Raw genomic sequence first — 16,571 nt, 5'->3', positions numbered from 1 at the left:
TGTTCTTCGATGCTATTTGCGCCCTATTTAACGGCGTGCAAGATGTGACACATTTATTTTGCTGCTGACACTTCTAGAAATTTTTCTGATAGATTTTTTTTCTGTTCTTCTGATAGCTACATCAGTAATTCTTCGGTTCCTTCTATCGTTTTGGAAAAATGACGTATTTGTACAAAAACGTAAGGAATTCTTACTTTGCCTCTACCTATGCATGAATGTAGTTCTTTGGTATTCAAACCCTATAGATGTGCTTGTACGAGAAGAATCTTCCTATTGTATACAGGCGGAGATGCAGTTATAAACCAGAAATTAATCAAAATCATCATCAATCATCAAAATTAAGGAAGGAACTGTTGTGATAACTTCTATTGTAGTGGAAATCTTTTGGTTGGAAAGCTCAAAACTTTGCATTAAATCTCTTCGAATATTGTTTTCAATTCTCAACATTTTCAAGACGATTAAAGAATTATCCGAGACCAACTATTCTGCGGAAAATCGATAATATCTGGAAATTTTCCACCCAATATGTTTGTTGACTACTAACCAGCATTCTATAACTCGCATTGTGAATCATCAGACCACATGCTGACCTGTGAAGGCACTCCTTCCCTCAAAATGGCTTTTTTTCCTGACTGACCACTGACACAAGAGACTACAGGTTTTTCATTCCACATAAATAGCGGCCATTCCCTTTCCGCGCAGATTTTGGATTGTTATTAATCAATACCGTTTCATTACGAATTCAATTAAACTGGTAACCTTATCATAGGAGATATCCAGAGAATGAAATATTCGAAATTTGCATTCGAAAGAAGAGATTTGTCGTGCTTCTTCAGTAGATATTCCCTCAGCCTTAAAGATATCCATTCATAAATCCTTTAAAGCAGATGTATTATAGTTCCAAACTATGCTAAAAAAAAAAAAAAAAAAACTAAACCCGCAATGTGAAGGATTGCCCGTCTCTCCCTTTACGCAATGGGAAGAATTGGGAGCATATGTGCATTGGGATTAGCTTTATTAAGATTACTTTTATATTGTCTCCCAAACTCTGACTCAAAAATCAACGTAAGAATCTTTTTTTTACTACGTAGAACACGGTGGCCTCGATTAACCGTGGCGAGAAGTCCCTGCAAAAATTGGAATGACTTCTATGTAGTGATTCATTAGGAAATCTGAATTTTTAGCTTCTCATTCCTGATACAAAGTGTGTTTTTCTCTTATCCCTCACAAAAACTGGGAGCTGAGCGTTCCTCTTCGCAGAGTGAAAGGTACCGGTTCAAAGTACTCGCAGTCAGCCGGTTGGCTTTAAATGTTGATTCGTTTTGTAGCAAAAGCAATGCCAATAAAACTGGTCGTTCTTGTCGTTCTTCACTCAACTCGGAGACGAGTTACCAGTAGTTTAACATTGTTATTCTTGGGACAAATTTGACGCGACCTCAATTCATAGATTTTCTATTTCAAGGACGTTACTGTTGAAGAAAGAGGAAGTGTCGAACCCCCCGTATTTTTATGGATGTATGACCTGCATGACCCCCTCCGTCGGTGTTTTCGATGCTGAACTGTTAATGTTTCTTTCAGAATTGCTATGATACCATTACTAGTGCTCCCTTTACTGGTAATGATCAATGCAAAGTCACTAACTATTGTACCGTCTGACTCATTTCACGGTAAAGAGGGGAAGGTCGAGTCTAGTGACTTCATCAAGAAACCTATTGATGTGGATTATGAGGTTAGCGCTTTCGTAGACTTTTCGGCGCTGATCAGTGCTTTTCGGTCCTGACGAGTTTTGAAGTACTGTTGTTCAGGATGAAACAGCTGTCTCAACTATCCAACCAAGGACAAATTTTCGGGTGGATTTCACTAAAGTTAACGGTTCGGAAATTGTCGCCAGTCGAAGAACAATCTTTGAGGTATGTCTTTAAAGAAATGCTCCCAACATTTTTCCTTTCCTACAAAATTCAATACAAACTTTGACAGCCGAAAGTATGTATACGACCATGCGGAAAAGGAAGTCAAGAAAAGATATTTAGTAGACTTTCAAAATCAATCCTCACGCTTCTCCCATGTTCAAGAATCGTTCATGAAACTTTGACGTTTAGGTGATTCCTGTCGATTACTTGTGCGATTTCTGCATAGCAGTCATTGAAAAGTTGAAATATCGACAACAAGTGGAGAAGGACTTTGAGCAGGTATATTTTTCAGCAATATCTCTCACTTATTATGGCATGGTTGCGTGTTAATTGCTTTCTGCAGGTTAACCCTACTATCAGAAACTATCACAAAAATTATTTGTAGTGCTTATTTTAAGAATATGCTGGATGAGTGTTGGAAATACAACCAGACGTCTCTTGATGATGGAAATGTCTGTGAACTGATCAATAAGTACCATCTTAACCCATTAGTTGAACAACCTATCCATTTTCGTAGAAATTGGACTTCAGGGTCACATTAAAACGACTTCAAGATGACGACGTTACGAAGATATGTGTGGACGAGAAAATGTGTCCCGATAAAGAAAAAGAATTAAAAAAACAGGAAGAGAACGAAAAGAAGGAACGTGAAGAGGCATCGAAACGAAAAAAGGAGGAGGAGGAGCGGAAGAAGAACGAAGAAGTTGAAAATATAAAAACCGAGGTACATGCATAGTAATCATTAGCGTGTTGTGTGATTGTTATGTTTTTTTAACCCAAATTGTTCACAGTTTCACCTAATAAATTCGACTTCAACACATATATTGTATATATCGTTTACATCGTAGCGAATAGCGATGCCTGCGATGTTTGTATTTCGTTCGGATTCTTTTTTTTTTCATTTTTTGGGGATTTTTTGACCTTTGAGATACGTGAACATGTAAACATGATCAAACTTTGATTTTGATCAGTCCGTTCCCAAAGCGAGCAAAAGAGCTATGCGTTTCAGGATTCTGCAAGTTTTTAAAACATATCCGTGCGAGTTTTTCTCAGGGTTTTTTTTTCGAGTGCGTGCACAAAAATAGCAGATTTTAGACAACATGAGGGCATTATATTATCGGATTATCATGTAAACAGCGAAGATCAGGCACTTCTATTGCGAAAATCGGGCCCGACAGTGCTTTTATGAATGATGTGGAACCAACATTTCATGCATAGGTGCTTATGGGTTTGAGAAATCAGCTTTTTTTGTTGTATGGTTGAGACAGTTGCGAGGTTTCTTCGGATATTCGAAATTCTGAAAATATCCCCGAGCAATCGATGTATTCGATCTAAAATATTCGGAATATTCGACCTGTTAAGCGCACGAGAAATCAATTTTTTTCTCAGTGCTACATGTTAAACTTTTTAACATTTGAGGCTCCTTTTTCTGAAAATTTTATCAAATGATAAATAATAACATTTGGTCCCAAATGTAATTTCAAGGCAGTCTTCAATCTTTAGTCACCGCATGAATGAGCAAACTCTGATTGTATTTACCTAAAGGCATTTCAAAGATCAAATGGGACAGATTTTTTAGAGTAAAGCAATTTAGCGAGTTTTGAGCTTAAAAACTTTGTATTTACTACTAAACATGACTTTAGTCATTTTTTTGGATTTTGATGATAACAACTTATGAAAAGTTGACAGAAAGGTTTGTTTAGACTACTACAGAGACAGTTACGGAAACAATTTGAAGAAGGAAGAAGAAAGTTTCAGCTATGTACTCGTATTGCAATGAAAACCACGACGAAAACAAATTTCATTTTCTCCATGGATCTATTCTCTTTTTCCTACAGCTCTCTTAGAGCTTGTGAATACGTACACTCCCTTGCTGAATAAGACAAGTAAATGGAAGAATGTTAGGGATCCTTGAGGTTGATGGTGTTAATCTTCCCTGGAAAACCTCAGTCCTTACCGCTGTTGTAGAGCACAAGGACAGATGGGAAGTAAATGAAGAATAGTTCTTACTTTTTTCTCTTTTCACCAGGGTAGTGATTAAAACATTATCATTCAAAGTATTATAATCAAATGTGTTATTCATAACAAGATATTGTAATCGATTTCCGAGCTGTTCTTCGAACAAGGAAGCAATATAGTGCAAGAGAGCATAAAAAGGTGACGATACGTAATTTTCAGGCAGCGCGTCTCGAATACCAAAAGCGAAGGGAACAGGAAGAGAAGAAATTAGCAGAACAACGAAGAATTACGCAAACACATGGTGAAACCGGCGATCTGGAGTACGTTATTGATGAGGTAGGGGACTGCACGAGGATTCTGCTCTGTTTCGTCTGACCTTCAGAAAGCTGAAAGGTTCCAGGTTGGGAAAGCTGAAGACGATAAAAACGACTACCTCGAATACTCTTCAGAAAAACTGGATACAGAAGGCGGCCAGGTTTTCTCAAAAAACTTTTGTTCTTATAATTCGAATATTTTAAATATAATCTCTTCATTTTGCAGATTCGAAATGAAACACAAGTGGATGGGTTGTCAGCTACAGAGAATGGCACTGTGAGTTTTAGAAATTGCTATATAACTTCTTCCGTCACTCAGATTTCTTTTGAGGGCCTTGAAAAGTCTGAGAAGCCACCAGTCTCCAAGAAACCCGAAAGTGCAACGATAACAACTACACGTACTACAGTTTCGGTGCCTCTCAAAAACGATGCGGTTAAAATCGCCCCCGGAAGAGTAAGTTGACCAACGTTGCAGGGAAAAAATCGGGTTTTTTTCTGTTCTGGATGGCTAACTCTGCACGAAATGAGCGTATTATCTATTCTTCCAGATTTCTGGAGAGGCCAACGTATCGCCTAGAGGTCGATTTTTCATAGATCGTACTGTGGAGTTGAAACTGAATGTCGAGGATCTAAGAAGGTGATAACGGACAATTTTATTTTATTTCTTCGTATGAATTAAGAAATGGAAATGTAAATACTTCACAAAAATATGTTTACTAGCCATAGCATATGCTTTTGAAGAGGTTCCTCGGCCTAGTATGTTCTTGTTGAGCGATTTTAGGGTATCTATTGTATAAATTTCCTTTGTAATGAGAATAGATGAAGAATAGTGGATACATATGTACGAATTTCCTGGTAGAGAGAATAGGTAAAGAATTTTTCCTGCTTCTTTTCATTTCTGGTTCTGTTTTATACTGCACGTAATTAAGGTATATTGTTTAAGACGTATAAAAATTGTACATCTGTAAATATTCTATATTGTTCTTGTTTAATTCAAACGTTTTTATTGCACGGAAAATCAACCGACTGAAGAAAGTTTACGTCATTGCATGCTCTTTCATTTTCGATGGGGTGTTAATGCGACGTGTGCAGCAAAGAACATTTTTGATGTGTATGGTGATGTATTGAAAGTCAATAAGTGCCAACGCTGGTTTATAAAATTTTCCAGGATTTGATTTTGACTTGTCTGATAGCGATCGAGGAGGACGCTCTGTTGAATTTCATAACGGTGCTTTAAACTGAACTTCTGGAAACTGATCCCAAACTGAGAATTCAGGAAATACAAAACACTGCTCAGGGTACTTGGTCAACAGTCCAAAGAAATCGCCAAGAAATGGGAAAGGTTTACAGGCAGAGTATAGGGGTTCCGCATCTGTTGCAACACAGTAATGTCAGGCCACACGTACCACGATTAACCCAAGAAAAAAAAAGGCAGCTAAGCTGGGAGTTTTTACCAGAACCCTAATAATGTCTACACGTAGCACCATCTTTCATTTATTCCTATCGATGGAACATTCCCTGAAGAATAAAAATTTCAAAAATACCGATGAAGTGCGAGCTCACTTCACCAAGAATAATATTTTTTCAAAGAAAACGAAATTTAATGGATAGGGTATTGAAACTCTAGCAGAATAATGGCAAAAGGTCCTGGATAACGGATGGAGATGGCATAGTCGACTAAAGATGAAATTAAATGGAAGTAAATCCGTTTTTTCATTGCCACTGAAATAATTGATTACTTATGGTACCACTAATGATATGTAGTTAAAAAATCTCGAAGAATAAGCAGCTGAACTATTATTTTTGCAGTCCTTTCATTCACAATAATCTAGTCCCAGAGATCTGTAAAAGTTAAAGTACAGAAGAAGTTAATAGAAGTTGTAGAAGTTCATGTTTACAGTTTATTGTACAAGTTTCGCAGTTTTTATTACAGAGTTGGGTACATGGGTCAGGATGAACACAGTAATCCGTCTGTTATGCCTCCATAACATCAGAACTCAAAACGACAGCCCAATCATCGGAAGGAGATCGCAACTGTGCCTAAAGCCAATGAAGCAGGGAATCCCCAACTTAGTTAGCTAAACCAAGAAAAAAGCAGCATCCCAAAAAATTTGAACGCATACGCTCTACGTCCGGACCTATTCTTACGTCTACGAGTGGGAGGCTACTCCCTGGGAGACTACTCCCGGTGAGACTACTCACCATACAGTTACGAGTGAGAACCATCTACAACCTACATCTTCTGAAAACCGAACCGAAATAAATTGGTTGTACGACACGACGACATGGACAATGCAGTCCAAGGGTAGGCACAATTGCAATAGAGAAGGGAGGTTTTTAGGGGGTGGAAGGAAGGGGTAAAAATACCTAATTTATGCTCCGAGCAACACGGTAACGCTGTTTACCACACATCCACTCCAAGTCCATCCTCCTAGCCCCGAAAAGTCTAGCACAATAACATAAAAGTCCACAACAATGAGAGGATAATGAGAAGGATGAAGATGTTTGCAGCTACTTACGTATGCATTAATATACGATAATCCTCAGTGTTCAAAATTTTAGAACTCCCTGTTTATCAGTTTTCCTGCGTTTACTGTACTCTTCGACAAGCCAATCATTTACCACCTCCCTTATGACAGCTGCAGCTGTCGGTAAGGCTTTTTCGAAGATACAGTATGTATTTAAGATTTTTCACGCCTTCGGCGGACCAGTAGTTTGTTAGCATTGTTCTGTTTTCTTTGTTGTGTGCTATTTTTTTTAATAAATTTTACTTGCTTCACACTTGGTACAGTTTATATGTGGGGAAACAGCAAATTAGTGTTATACAGTTCTCTACAAAGAGTCTCTACAAAGAAATTGATACGAACACGATAATACGATACGAACATACTTCAATCTTAATGGAATGAGATTTCATACGTATTAAAACTAATGTACCAATCTATAGGTCCCACTTTTTTGGGACACTCACTTTAAACTTACAATTTGATTCGTCTTACTGGCTTTGGGTTTTGGTCTCAGAGTTACTTTTTTGCCGCCAGCACAAGAGACAAGGAAAAGAAACACCAAATCTACTGCATTTGAGCGGGTTGAGGTCCCTTCTAGGAACCATCGTATCTATGTCAAACTATCGTCTACGATTAATCAATACTAGTACAGTACAATACAGCACACAACCTCCACCGCAATTTTCTACACTTATCAATGATGGATTTTGTCACCTACAACTTCTGAATTAGAAGAAAATGACATAATTCCTCGTAAAGAAAGAGACCAAGTAATTGCACTCAGACATAACTCTTGACGAATCAATCATATATCAAATCAGTAGAATTTATGAAAACCATGACTTAAGGGACTAAGACGTTAGGATTACGAACTTTCATTGACTGATGTACAACTATTCACGTGAACTAAAAACGTATGAAATCTCATTCGGACCATTGGTGCGATACTAACTGATACTACTACGTATATGTACAGAATCATTTCGCTCTCTTCTAGCCAAAAAATTACGCATGGAGGAGCATTCATATCAGAATTAACGGGCCAAAGGTCAGCCGCACCGTCTACGCTCATTAAACTGTCGTACATTCCACATTTACTGACAATAGTAGTTTAGTTTTCGGTAACTGTCGTTGAATTTCACTGCTATTCTTGAAAATAGGAAGCTTAGTGCCAACGTTATATTTGTGATCACTCTTCTAAAGCTCACACAGTATCGCACCTATGGCTTCGGTCTATTAATATCAGACATTATCGACTATCTCTTTTTTTCACAGTAGAAATTTAAAACAAGAGGAAAATGTTCGCAGTTAACGCGCGGCTTGATCTCGAATTCCAACAACAGGACGCCCTAACCTAGGATGAGCGCGTTCAACGACGGGTAGAGTCCATGAAACATGCAAAAGAAATCCTTAAAGAAAAACATGCAAAAGAAATCCTAAATAAAAAACATGCCGACCTTATCGACGGATCTCAATCACACTATTTTTTCCCCATGCTTGGCCGCCGTTCCAACTGCTGAAACAGCAGCTCAAGATGGTTAGGGCAAAATCAATGAATCAATGAAGAAATGAATTGGATTAAGGAGCCCATAGTACTCATTTTGAAACAATTCAACATAAGCAACAGAATGAATACTTGTAGACGCGATATTCATTTGATGACGGTTCCAAAAAGCATACTAAAGGCTGAACTCAGTGTGATGGAAGGAACATTCGTTAAGTTCGGCGCAAAACGATGTGAAAAAAAACAAATAAAAAGGAAGAACAACGAAAAAGAACGACGAAAAAAAAACAAAGAAAAATCAAATACGCCCTAAGCGCGAATGCGGCGAGAGAAACCTACTCATCTCAGGAAAAATTTAAATCCTACCAGACAGTCCAGGATCGCTTTCAACCATATGAACACTGTTGGAATGTTGCCAGTAGAATGAAAACAGTGAATACAGTAGCTTAGAATCGGGGAAAATAGAGAATAGATAGCTCACAGATCATTGAATAGGCACGATGGAGAGACCTAAAAAAGAGCAAAAGTACTTCCTCAAAACACTTAGGATACCATTAAAATCCAGTACAGTAAATAGTCTCAGCCCCCGTTCCTTCCGTTTTTTGAGAAACGCGACAACGTTACCTTCGATCCTCTCTCAAAGCGTCGAAAACCGCCCATAGAGTTAATTAAGCACATTTCAACTCAAAAAAGTAGTTCTATTAGCTGTTTGAAGCCCAATTTCGTTACGGTATCATAGTGCGGCGGCAAACTCGACCTTCCGTCGCCTGCGATGCCGCCGCTGCAATGCCGTGCCACAGCGCTCGATCGATATTTATCAATCGGCGGCAACGCGTTCATGCTACGGCATCGCGTAGGTGAACTACGCCTTTGCTGTTCTCCATCTTCTCAGACGTATGTTATTCATGATTATGAAAAAAAGGCAGAAATTAAGAGGTTTCTTTGAGTTATGCATTGAACTGATTTTTAATGCCAAAGCTTCGGCTTCAACCTTTTTGAAAGCGTCAAATAATTGAAATAATTAGTTAACAGACAGAAAAACGATCGGATGCAACCTCCCTCCACCTAAAAAGAAATAAGATGATCTTTAGACGTTATTCACCTTTGTTTCCTTTTCCCACACTCTCACAGAACTGTCGAAACTGGTACATGATCCGTTATCTCGGCCCACATCTATGTGTACGTTTACCAATTTCTCGGTGTTTTCACTACACCTGCACATAAATACTTACATAATATATATCAAGATGTTCATTCGTTTGAATTTTTTCTGTTATTACTACGTAAATTTTCCGGCCTCTCGTTTCAGATTTATTCTTTTGCGCAGCACTTTCTTGCTTGAAACCTCAGATATTTGAACTATTGACATGCCCAAAGCAAAACAATGTAAGAATCGAGAAACAGTGCAAATGAAGATGATGCAAATGAAGTTTTCCACGGTTTTCCACCTTCTATCATTTCCGCCACTGTGTTTACCGTATAGCATTCAGGTCGCGTTTGCACGTCCAAATCCTTGATTCTTCACCTCCTCTACAGCGGTGCACTCATTTTCATACTAATACACCTAGGTGAACACAGTATCAAATTAGTCGAGAAGATAACTTCGAGAAATCTCGTTCATGTGAGTTCACCTTTAAAAAGAGAGAAAATAAATTGAAACTGACTATAATTAGGTATTTTATTTTGCTAATTAAAAATTGGAAATAATTAATTGATTAATTTAATTTTGATTTTAATTAAATTAATTAATTGGAAACTAAAGTGAAGGACAAAATTTTCCGAAAAGTATGGAGGTGTACAGTCCCCCGCGAATATGTTTGCTCGTAGGACCGCGGCGCGAGCACAAAAACTCACAAATCCGCCTTACATTACGGATTTTCCCTTCATTCCTGCAGAAATGCAGTAATTACGTAAGTATTTCAACAAGAAGAAGAAAACCTTTGAATGTTCAAGACTGGAATGGTGACAGTGGATCATAAATATGTTCCTTATAGTCGGGTCAAAACGACATGAGGCACGGACAGTTGCGCAAGCGGCTGCGCTCGAAGCGAAGCGATGGTGCGTAGCGGTTGGGATCGTGTAAAGATCCTCGCTAACGTCACTTACCTCGCCACGGTTCGCCACGGTCCCACCACAATTCCAACCGTCTCCACCACACCGCTTCCGAGCGCGGCCGCATACGCAAAGGTCGGTGTTTCACGTCGTTTTGACCCAACCATACTTCTCCACCTATCAAGTAACCCAGAAAAGTAAGCAAAGACAACGTTGACGAACAATTTAGCTACTTCCGAGACCATCCATATGATCTTCGCAAAGACAACGCGTATCACGACGTGCGGAAATCGGAAAACGGAACGTGACCTAGTACGGAAACCCAGGGAAAACGTAGAGTTTGGGGTGTAGATTACGGAAACCCACGGAAACGAGCGTGGGTCAGTTCAATTCCTCCTACTCATCCTAAAGTCTAAAGCGTCGTGGGAATTGATTTATTTCCTACGAGACACGCTAGAACATGCAGCTTTGCGCACGCTCCGATCCCATCATCAATCTGTTCATTGGTTTTATTTGCATGGGCTGCTGAGTAGATTTCTAGGAGAGGAAGAGCGGAGCCACGATGGTTTCCGTAATCCACAACTCGAACTCTACGGTTTCCCTACTACGTAAATTTCCCAGTACGCTACCTTTAACTATATTCTGTAGTTTGGTGAACAAAAAACTAAATTAAAAAATGCGTTTGAAAAAACAAATATGAGCGACCTTTAGGGCAATGCAGAATTCTTTTGTGGAGCAATTAGTGACCGCCGTTGTTGAGATTCACTGTCAACTCCAAAACTATACGAGCGCAATCTTTCTCGGAGTAGTTTTAAATCAAAAAAATCTTTTATGAAAGCAAATATTGAATATTTATTTCCCTTGATTTTCTACATAAACACGACAGTAGCTCCCATAAATGCAGCACTTCGGACAAGTTTTGTAGAGAAGTTTAGCTTTTTGTACATAACAGACTATAAGAAAATATTTTTCTCCTCACTATATCAACAAAGTCGCCCACATCTTTGAAACAGAAGTAGAATCTCGGCGATTCGAGTTGCACTAGACATTAGTACACAACAGTTTTTACAGTCCACCCTTTTCACTTCATCCTACTAGTCGTAGAGCTCAGCACTGAGAGATATTTTTGATGGAAAAATTCCCTCATTCTTATAGAGAGTCCAAAGGAAACAGTCTATCACAAAAACATTATAAAAACCTCCAAAAACTATGTATGTAGTTAATCCATATGAATAGCTGAGTTTGGCCAATTTTCATCGATTTGACGATTTATCGCATTTCCGGCAGAAACGGATACGACCTCGCATCATAAAAACAAACAAACTTGTTTTAGCTAACGATTTTATCCGAGAGAACTTAAGACCTTTGCTCAATAGCCACAGAAGTTATCAATGAAATTATAAAATTTGCAGAAATCATCTGCGCTTAACGACGAATTTTTGAAGATTGAAAGAAGTAAGTTTGAGTATATGCTTTGTTTTTTTTTTGTTATGAACAAAAGATTTTTTTGTTAAAAAGATGACTATCCTTCCAGATAAAAACGTAACGCTTGCACTGGGATCGAGATCAGACGAAGTTGGTGAGGAAAAATCCTCTTCGTTGATTATCCCTACATCAATAACTGAATCTATTAATACTTAGGGGGAAGATGGGAGCGCTGCTCTGCCTAACCCTAAGAAGTATTCCTACTACGGTATGTTTGAGAAAACAAGTAGTACATTTCGCTGATTCAAGAAGCCTTTTTTGTTAAAATCTTGAAATTCCTACATGCTTAACAATGATCTGTTCAAGAATCCGGATATTTTGCGTATGGGTTACCGGAACTCGATGCTTACATTGTCACAGTAAGTAATGTGAATCGCAAAAAAAAGAGGTTATTACTAGAAAAATAAAAAGGAAAGGTTCCGTAAAAATTTGATATTCAGAGTATTGTGGATCGAGCTAAGGAAATAGTCGACGAATCTGGATCACCAGTGTATTTCATGATGTTCAGTGAAGCGTACAAATATTTGGCGTTAAATTGGCTTTGCAATACTGCTGCATTTGAGGTTTCAATATTACTTTGTTATGTGGTTTTCTTAGAAGTAATGAATTTGCATGAGTTTTCTTTGGAGATACTTTAGGGTACACATGAACGTCTCATGATTGTAACAACTTCGAAAAACGCTTGCTCCATGATACGCAGGAAGTGGGGGACGGTTAGTTTTCCTGGAGAAAAGCAAATTTTTAACTCGGAGATTCAGCCTGATTCATCGTTAAATTCCTAGTTAAAGCCATTATCCCACGAATCTGGCGTGGTATGGATTTTCGTTGGTGTATACCTATATCGGGTAGTAGATTATAAATACAAGAGTGGTTTTGCTCATCTCTTCCTTTTCTGTATCGTTGTAAGCGCACTGCTTGGAAAATGCGATTCGAAAATTTTAAAAAATTACGACGAACTCTACTGCAACGCGCCAGACTTGCGCCCCGCCCCCGCCTGCGTTTTAGTTTAAAATCCATTTGGGCGCCCGATAAGAAGTTCATTTCATTCGACGAATCGCGGGCGGGGACGGGGCTCAAGGGTGACGAGCTGCAATAGAGGACGTCGTGAGGAACTGCATTTCAAAGCCGCCTGTTTACAACGATGCAGGGAGAGATGAGCGGAACCACGCCTGTGTTCATAATCTGCGACTCGATATAGGTATACTCCAACGAAAATCCATACTATGCCAGATTCGAGGGGTAATGATTTTAAATGCCTTTTGTCACAGTGAATCATCTCATCTTTGATCAATAAAACAATTCCATCACGGTGTGAATCGAGGTTAAGCTTGGTGTACTCGGTGTAGGTGTGCGCTAGCACCTCTGCACAGAGTGCAGCAATTTCTCATTCTTTTACAACAAATTTTACGCCGACTGTAACCGAAATAAGAACCGGAATATTAAAAATAATAACCTTGGAAAGCTAAATACGCTCGTAAACAGGACTGGGGATTTCAAAGAAAAAAGGAAAAAGAGAAAAATGTCTTTGGAAACCAAGTCAAAAGCGGAGTGTGCTTCTATTCTTAAATTAATTCGTCAAATTAATCTTCAGCGTCAAAGAAGAGAGGATGAATTCAAATTTTTCCAATCAATGTATGTGCGAATCCTCTAGACAACCTACCTCTGCTTTCTTCTTAAACTTAGGCTCTGTTCTGCACGACTCTGCAGCCCAAAAATAATATTTCATACTGGAGTAGCCAGAAATCCGCTGGTTACGGCTCCTTACGAACATATTTGCTACTGAACTTAATCAGGGTCAGTTTTATACTCTCTCCATCCACTCTCCGAATTTCTCACCATTTATACATTTTAGAATTCTGTGGAGGTCATTGCTTTGGAACCGGATTCGATTTGGTTCAGAGATCCCAACCCTATGTTTCGAAAGATGTCCTCTCGTCAGGATATTGATGCAATTTCCCCTTTGAGTGCCACTGGTGCAAGAATAGTAAGAAACTCCCAAACTTATTAGTTAAGAATATAAAGTAAAGTGTCGAAGATCTCATAGGAACAGTACAGGAGAATTGTGCTGCCAAAATTCCCAGCTATATACGTATGTCTAGGGTATATGGCGTGGCTACAGCCCTATGTTACTGAAAACCTCAGAAGCGACAGTAGCTCTCCTGAGGGAACTTCTACAAAAAATGCAAAGGCGTGGCAGAGTCGATAATTTGGTCAGTTGTGATAACTACAAATGTTTACCCGAAATTCCTAAATTTAAAACTGAAAAATTTGAATTTCTGAGTCCTTACATAACTTTTTTCCCGCTTTTGAAAAAAAACTGATTTTTCTATCTTATCATTACGAATCAAGGATCAAAAATGTAGAAACCATCATTATCAGTATGTAAACATTCGACGAAGAAAATCTCAATGCTCTTTTTCCAGAAAAAAAGAAAGAAAAACTCGTTGAGTACATTCTTGAGGACATCGAGGTCTTCGAAAGCTTTCTTCACGCAAATGCTATTTCAGGGCGCGGAGCAGGTAATAGTCCGAAGGTGCAAAGTCTTGGGCATAAGAACGGTGGAGCATGGTGATCTGCTCAGGCCCTCCAGAAGGTGCCGCCGCGTGAAGTCTCACATTGTCATGCAGCAGTGCGACTTCAGGGCGTTTTGAACGTTTATGTGGGAGGGAGAGGAGAGGAGGGAGGGAGGTGGTGAGAGAGCTTTCTTCACGCAGAAAGAAAGAGAACTTAATCGGCCATCTTCTAAAGCTGTTTCATGTAGAGATTGGCGTTGATTGTCTTTGTCAGAAGCTCTCAGAACAGAAAACCTTGAAACTCACAGGATGGAAAGAATAAGAAGTGGGAAAAATGATATGCAAGCACCCAGTATTTGCTCTCTTTTTTGATCTCACCCACGGGAACGAAGGTCAAATATAAATCTAGGCACCTACATATGCATTATTTTGTAAACGAATATATCAGGCTGACTACAATTACTTATGTATGACACGCCACAGTGGAGTAATTTGTGATAACTTCCTCTATGAAGACGTGTCCGATGGAAAGTGGTTAGTAAATTTCACCCTTTTGCTGTCAGTTAAATTAATCAAATCTCAAGCAAATGTTTTATATTTCCCTGTGTTCACTGTGAAAGCATCTAATTTCTCATCGGAATAAAAACAGCACTAGCGCTACTCAACCACTAAAAGTACTTTCAAGGTTCGGTTTGACAGACACGGATAAGAATCTGTTGCACCCGTACATCCTCAATAACAATAATATAAACGGAAGGAAGAAAAAAGAAAATCGGCAGGTAACAATTCCCAAAATTTTCGATTCACTTTCAGTGAAAAGTGAAGATTCATTCGTTGCTGATACATGTCTAGTAACCGTCAGATGTGTTCAACCGAGTGAGTGCTCGATTCTGGCGCAACGCGCGCTTATTCTCCTTTTGACTCATGATTCCTCTTTTCCTGTGCTCTCTCGCAAATGCGTTCACCCAGTTGAACACGATCACGAGCGATCACAAGTTGTTATTACGGCTTTTTTTTTCACTTTTCAGAAGAAGTTTGGCTTATGGTTTCTATCCGAAGAAGGTCATTGCAATCATCAAGCAGTGAAAAGAATGCTTGAGTCATTCGGTAAAACAATGTAGAGATGATTTTTTTCTTATAAATAGAACGAATATCCAGCGTATTTTTGTTTTGTGCCATGCTGAACATAAAATTCTTATTCCATGTTTTACACACAATTAATTTACTTAAATTACAAATTACAATTCAATTTACTTATGAGCCGTTTATTGAAGCCAGCATGCTAAGAATCTGACGTGGTGGTAAGAAATCAGCGGGAAACGCTAGAGATGGTGTCGTTGATTACGGGATCCGAGATGGTACCGCTCATCTCTCCCTAATCGTTGTTTTAAGCGGTACAGGAACAGCTTTTCTTCGTATGAAGTGCATTAAAACACGCACCCTTGTACACTCGCCTTTCCCTTCAGCAGACTATTCATTAGTTTCACACGAATAGATTGGTAAGAAGACCTTATCGATCTGCGACCGCTCGCTCGTAGATGCAGCGCGTGCGCGTGTGGGGCACTGCAATTGAAAATATTGTAAAAATCAAGTCAGACACGTCATTTCTTACAAGGATTAGGGAGAAATGAGCAGAACCACGCGGAATCCTGCAATCTACAACCCCACCTCCAGCTTCGCGAGGAAAAAGTAAGGAAAAACGCATCCCCACTCTCTCCATTCTTTTAGATCCATTCTTATATGAAATGTCTATCTGATTAACAACCCACCTTATTTTCTTTGCAAACGATTTATCTTCGCTTCATTGGCTAGTGTGGTGTCGTTTTTCCTGAGATACTTATCCAGTTGTAATTTTCTGTGCATATTAGGAGTCTCTTGGCTGCATAGGAAATCATTCTTCACACCTTAAAAGACTATCTCATGCGTAGAAGTGGAACCATGGCAAACTTACAGTTTTAGATATCTGCTTACTTTAGTGCTGGGCCTTCAAGACATCCGTCATTCGCCTTTTCTGACAACTTCTTGATAACATACTTCAACTGATGACCCACCATAAACAACTCTCGGCCCTAAAGATGGAAAGAGGTAGGTAGAAAGAAGGAAAAGGGGAAGGGGGGAGGAGAATGGGAATGTAGCTGTGGTGGGGCACTCAGCGGCGTATTTCCGGACGCTCAAACTTAGTTTTTTTTTTCTCTTGGTAATTTCTTAGTTGTTTTTTTTTTGGTAACTTTAGCTTACGTTTTATAGATCCTCTAGGACTAATGCTTAGGCCCTAGGGCCACTGAGAAAGGGGGGGGGGGGGGGGAGGCGGGGGGTTGATTGATTTA

General features: G+C 39.1%; 3 protein-coding genes across 5 annotated transcripts; 2 read left to right on the top strand and 1 right to left on the bottom strand.

The window, feature by feature from the left end:
- Positions 1 to 1,585: 1,585 nt before the first annotated feature.
- On the top strand, positions 1,586 to 4,824 carry RB195_020949 (uncharacterized protein; the record flags this gene model as incomplete). 2 transcript variants are annotated; one of them, XM_064189515.1, is made up of 10 exons in its annotated part: positions 1,586 to 1,729; positions 1,806 to 1,910; positions 2,100 to 2,189; positions 2,309 to 2,382; positions 2,442 to 2,634; positions 4,089 to 4,205; positions 4,270 to 4,344; positions 4,410 to 4,460; positions 4,515 to 4,637; positions 4,732 to 4,824. In XM_064189515.1, 10 exons carry the CDS (start codon positions 1,586 to 1,588, stop codon positions 4,822 to 4,824), a joined length of 1,065 nt encoding a protein of 354 aa, XP_064045396.1. The 2 variants fall into 2 exon arrangements, with proteins under 2 accessions (XP_064045396.1, XP_064045397.1); XM_064189516.1 differs by having other exon boundaries at positions 1,619 to 1,729.
- A 3,174-nt stretch (positions 4,825 to 7,998) lies between these two features.
- Positions 7,999 to 10,413, bottom strand: RB195_020948 (uncharacterized protein; the record flags this gene model as incomplete). The annotated part of the gene is made up of 4 exons (XM_064189514.1): positions 7,999 to 8,099; positions 8,561 to 8,639; positions 9,297 to 9,408; positions 10,301 to 10,413. 4 exons carry the CDS (start codon positions 10,411 to 10,413, stop codon positions 7,999 to 8,001), a joined length of 405 nt encoding a protein of 134 aa, XP_064045395.1.
- On the top strand, positions 8,967 to 15,365 carry RB195_020947 (uncharacterized protein; the record flags this gene model as incomplete). Of its 2 annotated transcripts, XM_064189513.1 has the most annotated exons (12): positions 8,967 to 9,088; positions 9,731 to 9,815; positions 11,659 to 11,701; positions 11,781 to 11,821; positions 11,888 to 11,939; positions 12,038 to 12,090; positions 12,172 to 12,294; positions 13,584 to 13,715; positions 13,831 to 13,941; positions 14,693 to 14,778; positions 14,930 to 15,023; positions 15,273 to 15,365. In XM_064189513.1, 12 exons carry the CDS (start codon positions 8,967 to 8,969, stop codon positions 15,363 to 15,365), a joined length of 1,035 nt encoding a protein of 344 aa, XP_064045393.1. The 2 variants fall into 2 exon arrangements, with proteins under 2 accessions (XP_064045393.1, XP_064045394.1); XM_064189512.1 differs by lacking the exons at positions 8,967 to 9,088; positions 9,731 to 9,815; positions 11,659 to 11,701; positions 14,693 to 14,778; positions 14,930 to 15,023 and adding an exon at positions 12,370 to 12,444 and having other exon boundaries at positions 11,765 to 11,821.
- Between the last annotated feature and the right edge of the window lie 1,206 nt (positions 15,366 to 16,571).

The sequence above is a fragment of the Necator americanus genome, chromosome II (assembly GCF_031761385.1).
Source record: "Necator americanus strain Aroian chromosome II, whole genome shotgun sequence".
NCBI classification, from domain to species: Eukaryota; Metazoa; Nematoda; class Chromadorea; order Rhabditida; family Ancylostomatidae; genus Necator; species Necator americanus.
This window is presented reverse-complemented; position numbering and strand designations above follow the sequence as displayed.